This window comes from Ursus maritimus, unplaced genomic scaffold (assembly GCF_017311325.1).
Source record: "Ursus maritimus isolate PB19 unplaced genomic scaffold, ASM1731132v1 scaffold_22, whole genome shotgun sequence".
NCBI lineage: Eukaryota > Metazoa > Chordata > Mammalia > Carnivora > Ursidae > Ursus > Ursus maritimus.
The window spans coordinates 35,059,660-35,071,647 of NW_024424675.1; the positions used below are offsets into that span (position 1 = coordinate 35,059,660).

The 11,988-nt window shown below is 59.6% G+C and overlaps 1 protein-coding gene across 1 annotated transcript in view; it reads right to left on the minus strand.

Annotated features, from left to right (window-relative positions):
- SULF2 (sulfatase 2) overlaps window positions 1-11,988 on the minus strand; it is a 117,047-nt gene that overhangs the window by 2,678 nt on the left and 102,381 nt on the right. The window contains exons 10-18 of the mRNA XM_040638438.1: window positions 11,794-11,923; window positions 10,003-10,198; window positions 3,609-3,837; window positions 3,405-3,501; window positions 2,966-3,060; window positions 2,072-2,131; window positions 1,572-1,741; window positions 1,275-1,417; window positions 80-203 (exon numbers count right to left, since the gene is read on the minus strand). Coding sequence (XP_040494372.1) covers window positions 80-203; window positions 1,275-1,417; window positions 1,572-1,741; window positions 2,072-2,131; window positions 2,966-3,060; window positions 3,405-3,501; window positions 3,609-3,837; window positions 10,003-10,198; window positions 11,794-11,923 — 1,244 coding nt within the window. The remainder of the gene's footprint in view (window positions 1-79; window positions 204-1,274; window positions 1,418-1,571; window positions 1,742-2,071; window positions 2,132-2,965; window positions 3,061-3,404; window positions 3,502-3,608; window positions 3,838-10,002; window positions 10,199-11,793; window positions 11,924-11,988) is intronic.

The window sequence follows — 11,988 nt, forward strand, 5'->3', positions numbered from 1 at the left end:
CTCTTCGGACTAGTCTCACCTACATCCCTTCCCACGGTAACCCTGCTCCCCGCAGCCCCACGCCGGAGCGCCTGCTCACCCAGGTCCATGTTCCGAGTCCGGGGGTTACACTGCTTGTAACCCTTGCAGCTCCTCAGCTCCATGAGCTGCACATGGAGCTGGTTGAGGACCTCCCTGTCCAGCGTGTTCACCGCGTTCATCAACTGGTGGGAACAAAGGTTATCAACAAGGTGAGTGCGGGGACCCCGCCAGCTTCCACCAACCAGGGCACTTCCTCCAGGCACGTCGGGCGCAGGGCTGCTGTGGGGCGGTGACCTTTATTCTGCAAGAGCTGGACCTGGGGACAGTCCAGACTGCCTCGTGCCTGTGAGCCCCACCACGTTCTCCCCCCCCAGACCAGAACGAGCGCTCCGTGCTTCCCTCTCCCGGCCGGCGGCTTGGCGTGGCCACTCTGCGCTCTAGTGCCAGACCTACATCCACGGCCCGAGCGCCTCCTGACTGCAAAGCTGCCACTTGCGTTAGGGACGGGTCGGGGACCCGGGTCCTTGCCTGCTCTGGGAGCTACTGGGGACTGATCACGCTCTGCCACCCCCTTTGGCAAAGTATGGGGGTGGCCTACGGAAGGGGAGACTGGCAGCCTATACGGTAGTTAAAGACCAGAACAGTGGAGCAGCTGGCCTTTAAAAATTAGGTTTCATATAAAATGACTGCAGGCTTTTCTTGAAACACTGAAATGGGACAGACCAAGGCCCCACAGCTGGGAGGCTCCAGCGTGGAAGAGCTCAGTGGGGACTGGCCATTTCAGAAGGGACACACCCAGGCCACTCACCAGAGACCGGTGGCTCCTTTCTGTGCTACACATTGTGGGCCACTGGGCACGTGTGTGTTCCGATGACTAATACTCGGAGACACTTAGGCAAGTGCCTGGCATGTCCTGAGTGCTGGCTGTGGCCCGTTACCTGTGTGGGCCCTGTAGGCCCCCGAGTGTGCAGGGTTTGGTCTGACCCTAGGGACCCCCAAAGCCCTCCGGTTCTAGGAGCCTTCACGCTTAGGCACCTGGCAGCGGTGAAGCAGGCTCTGGGGCTAAGTCAGGGAGAAGCCCTTCAAGACCCAGACTCCAGGTGCGGGAGGACAGAGGCACAGAGGGGCCAAGGGCGCATCAAGTCCCTTCTGAGCTCCCTCCTCCTGCTTCAGGGACTCGGGGACTTGGGAGATGTGCTGTCACTTGCTCAGGGGCAAGCGTGCCCCGCGTCTCCGGCCCCTGTGGGGTGTACCTGGTAGGGGTCCGTGTTGAGATCAAAGTACTCCAGGAAGCCGGTGGCGAATTCGCAGAAGAGGAAGTTGTGGGTCTCGTTGATGGTCCTCATGCACCAGTACGTGTTGTTGTTGGCGCTGGTGCAGGCGCAGAAGGGCCCCACTGCGGAGGAAAGAAGTGCGCGCCGGGTGAAGGGCCCGCCACCCCTGCAGCCCCGGGCCGGGATGGGGCGGGCTGTGTGTGTGCCCCCCCCACCCCCCCGGGTGTCCCCGGATGCAGCCCCGGGTGCGCCCTCCCGCCCGTGCCGCCGGCTCACGCGTCCAGAGCGGCGCCGTCTGCCAGTGCCGGTTGTCGTGGGTGAAGCACGTGAGGCCCGGCATGCTGCACGTGTCGTTGTTCTGCAGGCGCCTGAGCAGCTTGCGGAGCTTCTTCTTGCGCTTCTGCTCCCGCAGCAGCCACACCTTGTCCTTCTCCCGCAGGCCCTTCCTAGGGGCACACAGGGCCATACCCCTCACACCTCCCTCGGCCCCCCGGCCGCAGCCCCCCGAAACTCGGCGCTGCCCGCCCAGAGCCGGGCGCACCACCCTGCAGGGCCCCGCCCAGGCCCAGTCTCCTGCCCCCGCAGCCTGCTCCTTGGGACTCCCCGCTCCGGCCCTGCTCGCCGAGGTGGTAGCTCCCCCTCCTGCCACGCGGGGGCGCCGGAGAGCCGCCCTGGGAGTCCCACCTTCTCAAGGGCTGCCGCCTACTTCCCAGGGAGGGCCAGGGCCGCTTGCCGCCTCCTGTCGCTCTAGGTCCCCAGCCTGACCCTGCCCTTACCTGAAAGGATGCAGACTGGAGCCTTTGTGCTTGAGGCGGCCTTGGTGCTGGGTGTGGTAACTGTAACGGACCCCGCCCCGCCTTTCAGAAGCTGCTGCCAGGGCAACTCTTAGGAAAGACGGGGTGGTGCACACCGCGGTTCCCTGGGACCCCCATCCTGCTTTCTGGGGGGCAGTGCTGGGGTGGGAACCATCCCCAGGCCGGCAGCTCCCTGGCTGGCTGGCCCCTTCCTCCAGAGGCCAGCTGGGGGGCCCCGGGGTGGGTGTACGTCAGCGGGACCGGGAGCTGGGTGGGCCCCTCCAGGTCGGGTACCCCCAGACCCCTGCCCACCGCATGCTGGCTCAGGGCCAGCCGTCTCTGGGAAGGCAGCAGAGACGCTGGCCACCTGTGGTTCCTAACATTTACATCAAACCACAAATTCAGTTCCCCCGTCACCCCGGCCACATCTCAAGAGCACAAGAGCCACGTGTGGTTGCTGGCTGCCGTAGTGGACAGTGTAGACATAGCCCAGATCCAGCATCGCAGAGTGCGGCCAGACAGTGACCCCCTCGCCGCGGTCCCCTGAGTTGGCAACGCGGACCTTGGGCCACACAGGATATTTCTGGAAGGGCCATTAGCAGAGGCCCCTTCCCCTCCAGGGAGCCAGCCCCCCACAGCAAGAGCCTGCGGTGGTCAGCAGTGCAGACACCGGGCATCCGGCCGGCTCCCCGAGGGTCTGTGCCCAGTGCGGACAACCGGCCTGTGAATCCTTACTGACGTTTTGTTCTTCCTCTGAGGGAGGAGATAGGGCTATAACGGTAACGAAAGGGGCCCCAGAGGGGAGGCTGTGTCCCCAGCAGCGGCCCTGCAGGGGCCTTTCCGAGCTGTCCCGGCTACTCTTTGCTGCCCCCTCACCTGATTTTGTGACAGTCACATTCCTCGGGCCGCTTTTTCTTCAGGTGACCTCGGACTTCCCGCAGGTTCTTAATTTTGTTCTGCAGGGTTTCGATCTGAGGCAGAGAGCAGGCGAGGAGGCTCTGAACCCTGGGGTGGGGGCTGGGGCAGAAGGGACAGCCTGGGGGTGCCCCCGGCCCCTGCCTGCATTTGTGGCTGCTGAGGGGTCCTGGGTTCCACCTGCCCAAGTGGCCAGGCTCCCGAGGACCAGCCGAGCCCCCCGAGGCCTCGTCTCCCCAGGCTCGCTGTGAGGACTAACTGTGGCCAGAGTGGCTTGTGAGGCGTGGTCCCGGAGGGACCAGTCCTTGACTATGCTGTCCCCCCCGCCGCCCCCTGCCTGGAAGTAGCCTGATGCCCGAGGATCCCGGGGGGCCTCTGTCCCTCCCCAGAACCCCCTCACCTCGTGGTCAATGTGCAGCTTGTGATCCTTCCAGGCCTGCAGGGACTTGTACAGATCCAGGTCACACTGGACCGTGTCGTTCTCGAGGATGTAGCACCTGACCGAGACAAGGGGTCGCGTGCCTCTGAAGGGCTGAGGGGGCCCAAGGTGTGGGCCCCCACCCCCCCCCGCAAGGCCCCACCTGCCCTCCGCCTGGACTCTCACCGGTGCGTCACTTTAATGGGGTTGGGGGCTGAGTAGTCCGGAAGGCCTCCGGTGCCACTGAAGTCTCCACCGTCCTTGTCGTCTGGGTCCTCGGGGGCCCCCGGCCAGTGCCGCTTGGTAAGGTTGCGGGGCTGGGGTGCGTCGTCCAGGCCTGTGTGGTGCACCCCGCCGCCAACCTCGATGGCCACCGAGCGGATGGAGCGGTTCCGGGCATAGCTGGTCTTGTACTCTGTGGGCGTCAGCGGGTGGCTGCGTTAGTGGGGCTGGCCGGGCAGCGGGCTTTTGCTCCCGAGACTCGAGGGCTCATGAGACCTGCCCGCTCAGGAAGCAGGACGTGGACAGACCCCAGTGGGAAGGACCACATGGTGATTCAACTGGGAAAAGTGAAGGTCCAGAGCTAAGGAGGAAGTGGCTGGAGATGACCCCAAGAAAGAGCTATGTGTGGACACATGTGGTCCATCCGTGTGATGGAATGTTTGGCCACAGAGGAATGAGGCCATGTGATCCAGACATGAGAGGTCCCGTATGTTCAGAATGTCCAGAGGAGATAATGACATAGACACCAGAAGCAAGTTAATGGTTGCCATGGGTTGGGGAGACAGTAATGGGGTTCCCTTTTGGGGTGATGGAAGGTTCTGGAACTAGAGGTGGTGGGTGCACTACACTGTGAATGTGGTACATGCTTCTGAATCGTAGACTTTAAAATTGTAAAAATGGCAAATTCATGGTGTCTGAACTTTGCCTCGATAAAAAAAGAAAAAATGAAAAAACGGAATGTGGATAGAAAATCATTAAGTCAGGAGATTAAACGGGTAATCAGAAACTTCCCAACAAACCGAAGTCCAGGACCAGATGGCTTCACAGGTGAGTTCTACCAAACGTTTAAAGGAGAATGAATACCAGTCCTTCTCAAACTCCTCCAAGAAACAGGAGGAGGGAACACTTCCAAACTCATTTCCGTAGGTCAGCATGACTCCGAGACCATAACCAGACAAGGACACCACCAGCAAAGAAAGTTATAGGCCAGTTTCCCTCATGAACATAGACGCAAAACCCCTCAGCAAAAATATCAGCAAACTGATTTCAATAATACATTAAAAGGATCAAAGACCATGATAAAGTGGGATTTATTCCAGGGATTCAAGGATGGTTCACCGTCTGCCAATCAAGCTATAGCGTGATACAGCACATTTAACAAACATGGATAAAAATCGTAGGATCATCTCAATGGATGCAGGAAAAGCATTCGGCAAAATGCAACATCTGTTTATGATAAAAACTGTCTGATAAGGATGAGGTTAATATCCAAAATAGATAAAAACTTATACAATCAATAGCAAAAACCCAAACAAACCGATGGAAAAATGGGCAGAGAATCTGAATAGACATTTTTCTAAAGACATCCAGATGGCCACAGGTACACAGAAGGTGCTCAAGAGCAGGGAAACGCACACTGAATCCCAATGAGCTCTCCCCTCACACCTGTTAGGATGGCTGTCATCTAAAACACAAGAAATAGGGGCACCTGGGGGACTCAGTCGGTTAGGCGTCTGCCTTCTGCTCAGGTCATGATCCCAGGGTCCTGGGATGGAGCCCCTCATCAGGCTCCCTGCTCCGCTGGGAGCCTGCTTCTTCCTCTCCCCCTGCTCTGCTCGTGCTCGCTCGCTCTCTCAAATAAATAAATAAATACTTAAAAAGCAAAACCAAAAAGACCAACATGGATGGACCTAGGGGGTATATAAAGTGGAACAAGTCAGACAGAGAAAGACACATACCACCTGATCTCACTTATACGTGGAATCTAAACCAAAAGCAAGCAAAAAACCCTGAGCTCACAGATACAGAGAACAGACTGGTAGTTGCCAGAGGCGTGGGGTCGGGATTGGGCGAAATGGGTGAAGGGGCTCAAAAGGTACAGACTTCTACAGAACGAGTGAGTCCGGGGGATGCCGTGTACGGGACGGTGACTATAGTTAATAATACCGTGTTGCATATTTGAAAGTTTCTAAAAGAGATCTTTAAAATTTTCACAATAGATAAAAATGTTTTGTCCCTGTATGGTGATGGATGTTAACTATTTATAGTGATCATTTTGCAATGTCTGCAAGTACCGAATCACTATGTTGCATACCCAAAACTAGTATGTTACACGTCAGTTATACCTCAATAAGAAACAAAGACACTAAAAACTACACTCGTTTGAACTGGAAAAGGAAAAAGCTAGGTAGCACGTTCTCCTGGATAGAAAAGGGAGCGGCTTGGGGGAGGGTCTCTTAGCTTCTCCGTCTGAGTGGCCAGCAGTGAGCTGGGTGCTCTCCCCAGGGCTGGGCAGTGAGACAGGGCTCAGAGGCATTTTTTCCAGGCACTCAGTCGGCTACTAAAAACTGAGGGCATGCAGGCTTAGGCCAGAGCCTGGATTTCTTGCATCTTCTATACATTAAAAGCCAAATTGGATCAAGTTGCTAACATCTGAGAAAAGCGGGGGTGGGTGGTCATGTAGGTGTGCAGACTTCCGGCTTTGGAAGAGAAAACCAGAGGTGCCTGCCTGCACCCGGTAGGCCTGGGCAGGAGCTGACGCCGCTCCTTTAGACGAGGTCTGTTCTCCTGTTGGCCACAGTCCCCACCCCTCCCTTCTGATTGACAACTCTGCACACGTCACTCATGTCTGGCCCTGCCTTGCAGCAAGTCAGTAACCCCGCTGTCTCCAGGTGCATCTTTCTGGAGGAGGGCCTGGAGCCCAGCACGGCCCACGTTTCTGCAGGACTCCCAGTGGCCACCAGGTGGCGCCTGAGGCCCGAGGATGGGACTTGGCGGGGCGGGGCGGGGGAGTGGGTGGGAATGGGGGGTGTGAGGGGTGGGAAGGGGCCTGGGCTGCAGAATCGGCTCTTGTTGCCCCCACTCCGGGGGTAGATGTTTGTATCTTTCAGTTCTCAGACCCCTTCTATCAGAGTCACGCGGGCCAAAGGATCTGGGGGCCCAGGTCCAGGAGGGGCACCTCTTAGCCAAACCTTGGGCCAGCTCTCTCCTTGGCTTTTTCCTTCCTGAATCTGGTCTTCCTGAAGCCACAGTCCCGGGGCCCCTGACGCACACAGTGGGAGCCACTGTCCCTGTGGGGGTGGCTCATACCTGCCCACGAGGGCCGTGAACTAGACCCACCGGGTTCGTGCTGTGCCTTTCATCTTGCTTGCTCAGGAGTCAAGCTTCGGACCTTCCCATCTCCATCCCTCAGACATATACCCAAAGGCCCCAAGCTATGGCCTAAGGGCCGAATCTGGGCCCTCTGCCCGGTTTTGTAAATAGGCCACGGAGTCTATGGCTCTTTTCTCGCTCCAGTGACAGAATTGAGAAGTTGAGAGACTGTTTAGCCTGCAAAGCCTCAAATATTTACTCTGGGTTGCCAGCCCCTGTGTGAACCTTCGCCTGGACGTGAAGCCACACTCCTTGCTCTCCTGGTCACCCTCGTGGGCTTTGTTCCCGGGGTCCCAGAGGCACCCCCGCCAACCCCACGTCCTGGGAACGGAGGGGCTGCATGACCCCATGGCCAAGAGCGTGGGCTCTGGAATCTGACCGCTCAGTGCAAATCCTGAGCAAATGTGTGACCCCGGACACTTTGGTTAACTGCCGAGCAGCAACGACGGTCCCTGCCCTGCAGGGCTCTTTGCAGGATGATGGGAACAGGACCAGGAACTTCTGCAGCACCTGGAAGCTGGCATCAAGCAGCTGCTCTGTGCTTAGAGGGCACCCGGCCGCTGGGACATCCCTGCGTCCAAGGTCACAGGCGAGGCCTATTCACCCCCCGGGCCTGGAAAACCCGCTCTCTGGGGCTGGGACCCACAGGGCATTTGCACTCCCTCTTCCCAGACTGAGAGCACGCACGAGACCTGCTCCCGCCCCACGCTCGGCTCTCACTTCAGCGTCGGCCAACTGCCCTCTCCTCCTGGGCACACCACCGCTTCGTTTCCTCCACAAATCTTACACCGACGGAAGGGGTCTTCCCTCTTCGTCAGCTTGCTTACACGGGCCTTTGAGTTGGCTGAAAAGGATGAGCTTGGCAGAGACTAATCAGCTTGTGAGGAAACAACGGGGGCCCGCCCTTCGGAAGCGCTGGTGCAGGCAGGGGCCAAGGCGCGGGGGTCAGAGGAGCCTGCCGCTGGACACCCCGTCTCTAACTGGGCCACCAAGGAGGATCATTCAGCCTCAAAGGAGGAAGGGGACTGTGACCTAGGCAATACCGTGGGTGACCCCTGAGGATGTTATGCTGAGTGACAAAAGCCCGTCCCAAGAGGACAAACACGGCACGACTCCACTTATATGAGGTCCCCAGAGCACTGAGCCTCCCCGAGACGGCAGTAAAGGCTGGTGGCCAGGGACAGCTGCAGTCTAACGGGGACGGAGTTTGGGTTTTGCGAGATGTAAGAGCTCTGGGGGTGGATGGGGGGGTGGCAGCACCGCATGAAGGTGCTTAACGCCGCCGGACGTGCACTTAAAAGTAGTTCGAGGCGTGCCCGGGGGTTGGGTCAGTGTCCGACTCTTGGTTTCAGCTCAGGCTGTGATCTTGCGGTTGTGGGACTGAGCCCCCCCGTCGGGCTTTGCGTTCAGCGGGGCGTCTGCTTGTGACTCCCTCCCTCTCCCTCTGCCTCCCGCTCATGCTCGCTCTCTCAAATAAATAAATTAAAAAAAAATAGGGGCGCCTGGGTGGCTCAGTCAGTTGACTGTCTGCCTTCAGCTCAGGTCGTGATCTTGGGGTCTGGAGATCGAGCCCCGCATGGGGCTCCCTGCTCAGCGGGGAGTCTGCCTCTCCCTCTGATCCTGTGCTCACTCTCACTCGCTCTCGCTCTCAAATAAATAAATAGAATCTTTAAAAAAATAAAAATAGTTAGAATGATAACCTTTATGTGTATTTCACCACCATGAAGAGCAAAAACACCCAGGACTAAAATCTCTAATTAGGCTTTGGTTGTCCTTGGTCAGGGGGCCCGACGAGTGGGCGGCATGGGAAACTGCCCAGCTCTGGAGGGGACACTTCTGGTTTGCTGACCCGGTCTCACCGAGACCAAGGCCTGGCACCCAGGGGCCTCTGAGCATGGTCCAGGCACAGGGGCATTCGTTCCAGGGGGAGCTGAACCTCTGAATGGGGCCAGGACTTGCCCGGATGACAGGAGTTTTGCAGTCGGATCGCAGGGACTTTGAGTCCACTTTCTCTGCTCGTTGGCTGTCTAACCGTCTGTCCTTCCTCAGCCCCTCGGGGAGTGAGCCGTGAAGTCTTGGACGGCTCCTTCCATTGGGATGGAGGCTCTTCCCCACTCATCCAAAGTACGGTTGATTCTTGTTATTTGGCGTGGATTTATGTTAAGTCACCTGAACACTGAGTTAGCCGACACGGCACCACTGCTCCTAGGGGAAATGTGGGGTTCGGTTCCTGCGAGCCTGCGGTGACGGCATGCTTGACAACTATCAATACAGAAACTTGTTCTCTGTGTTTCTCTTTAAAGGCACCTCATTTAATAGATACCGCTGATCCTTTAACACTGGGCTCCCGGCCAACAGCACGGTGTCCCGTGCCTGAAGTAAGCTTTTCTAACCTATGTGTCTTCTCCTTGGGGCACATCTCAGCCTTCCCGTGCGTGGGGACACCGCACAGCACGTCAGCACCAGGCTGAACAGGGACATCGCCGGGCAGAAGCACAAAATGCAAGAAACGTGATGCCACACAGACGTGGAAAAGACGCTCGCACGCCGTACAAGAGCCGAAGCTGGAAAGAGAGCGCTGCCTCCTTGGAGCTCAGCTGGGAGGGCAGTGCTGCGCGACTCAGAAACTTCTGCCACTGCACAGCCGCCAACGACTGAGAAAGCACCCTGCGTGCTGACTGAGGGGCCACAGGTAAATCACTGCTAGTGAGACAATCTGCAAAAACCGAGGGTCGACTGCATCAGACGGCTCTCCCTTCCAGTCCCATCCAGAGCCTGACCTCTTCTTCCTTGCGCTGGGCCCAGTGCCAAGGCTTCTCCCCAGGTCTTCCCCCCGGCCTCCGACCGGCCTCCTGCTTCTGCTCCCGTCCTCTCGCAGCCCACCCAAGTGGCAGCTGGAGGGTCCCTTGAAAACACAGATCTGACCTTGGCTCCTCTGCTCAAAACCGGCCGGTGGCTTCTTGCCTCAGAGTAAGGGCCGACGGATAACCCGCGAGCCCCGAGGGCCCGGCCCCTCTCCCGCCCTCTCCAGCTACTGCCCCATGCAGTGCTCAGCACGCTCGCACATTCTCTTCCCTCTTTGTCGCTGCCCTGCCTGCTGCCATGTCCCCGCTCCCAGGATGCCGCCTGGCGTGGGCGACACGCGTCAGTGGGCTCAGAGGACCGTGCCCCTCCTGTCCTGGGCCGCCCAGGCCGCCCCACTTACTCTTCTTGAAGAACTTCTTCCGGCGGCCGGCCAGGCCCAGCTTGTAGTCGCCGCCGTCGCAGGCGCACGCCTCGCCGCCCCCCGGCGCGTAGTACTTGGGCACCAGGTTGGAGAGGGCCCTGCCCCCGAGCCGCGCGGGGCCCTTGCACTTGTGCAGTTTCAGCTTCCCCGACGCGTCCTCCACGCACTGCCACTTCTGCAAGATGTGGCCAGGGCCTCAGGCTCCCGGGCCTCCGCCCCGCCAGCCCCCTGCACCCCCCTCCGCCCCGGAGCCGTCCCCCTCCTCTGGGGGGGGCCCTTGCGGGGATGCGGGCTTGCCGGGGCTCCCGGAGCCATCTGCTCAGTTACTGACAGATGGACAGATGGACAGATGCATGTCTGCTGTGGGAGGAGCACAGAGGGGCCCCGGTGCGGGGGGAGGGGCTCATGGCAGGGAAGGGCATTCCTGGACCTTAGGGCCCCAGCACCGAGGGGTGGCCTGGTCAGCAGGGCCTGCCCATGGGTGACTGCTGGGACTGAGGTCCCGGAGGCCCCAGGGGCTAGAGAGGGATGCCTCCCCGGGGTGTCCAGGCCCGACCCCCACCTCCAGGGCTCTTTTCCTTTGGGGAACGCAAGGTGCTCTGATACTGTTTGCAGATGCTGATGCCTGTCCCCAGCCTGCCCTGGGACTGCCTGACCCCCGGTCTGGGCGGGGCAGAAAGGTGCCAACGGGGGATCTGAACCATCCAGGGGGGACAAAGGCCCCTGGCCCAGCCGCTCACTCCTGGTACCTCGGAGCAGAAATGAGCACCACTCCCGGGATCTCCCCAGCACGCAGTCCGGGAGGGCAGGACTTTCCGCTGGGGACGTTCAGGGCCGTCGCTCCAGGCCCAGGAACCGTGCCCCGCAACAAAGGGAGCAGCGGAACCCCAAACTCTCATCTGAGGCACAGGCGGGAGGGGGTCTGGGGGCTTATGAACAAACGGGGGTGAGGGCAGGGCGATGGGGATGGGCCGGTCCTAATTCTGAGTCTAGTGATAAGACTGAGCCGCCCACACGGGACCGTGAGAAACCCACCCAAGCCCTGGCTGGGTCTCGGAAGCCACGGGCTGTCGGTGAGAAGCAGGACGGGAAGGCCTGGCTTTACTTGTACTCACGGGTGAGACAGGCGCCTCCGGGCCCGAGGTCCCCCGGGGAGCTGGCGCACTGAGGCAGGGGTGCACGTCCGGCACCCCTGGGGCCGGGCCACCCTGCCCTCCCCCCCCCCCTGCCTGGCTCCTCCCCGCTTCCAGAGCCCCCCTCAGAAAGGCCAAGTGCAGGCTCTTCCTGCTCTCCCTAAATACTACGTGGTTGTAATTTTCTTAACACTTCTCTTGAAATCAGCTCGCTTTTAGAAACCTTCTTTATTTAAAAAGGCAGCTTCCGATTTCTCCTCTAACCGGAAAGCCAGCCCGGGGCTCCTGGAAAGTGAATTCAGGGGCACTAACAGGGTACCCCGGCAGCGTGTCTGGGAAGGGGGCTGAGCGGGGCCACCGAGGAGCTCAAGCCCCACTCGTCCCGCTTCTCCTCCAATAGGATCACGATTGAAAGGGAGCTGAGGAAGGAGTCGCTTTCTGAGCCTCACCTAGTGTCACCTGGTGTCACCTGGGGGTGCCACACTCAGCAAACACACCTTGGGGGCCCCCGGCCTGGCTGGCTCTGTGGACTAAGGGCCCAACGGCAGCCTCAGGGAGGGGACAGCTCCGGGGAGGGGACAGTGCAGGGAGAGGAGGGAGGACAGCAGCTCCGAGGGCTGCTGCCACAGTTCCTCACCTGTCCCAGCTGCTCGCACGCCGTCTGGTACTCCGCGCGCTGACACAGGTCTTTCACGCGCTGGTATTTGGGCAGGAAGTTCTCCTCCTGGGCGTCCACCTTGTCACTGTCCCTCTTGTGGAGAAGCTTGCTGTGGGGCAGGGAGTGGGACAAGCGGCTGGCCTCCAGTGTGCCGCCCCCCCCCCCCCCCCCCCC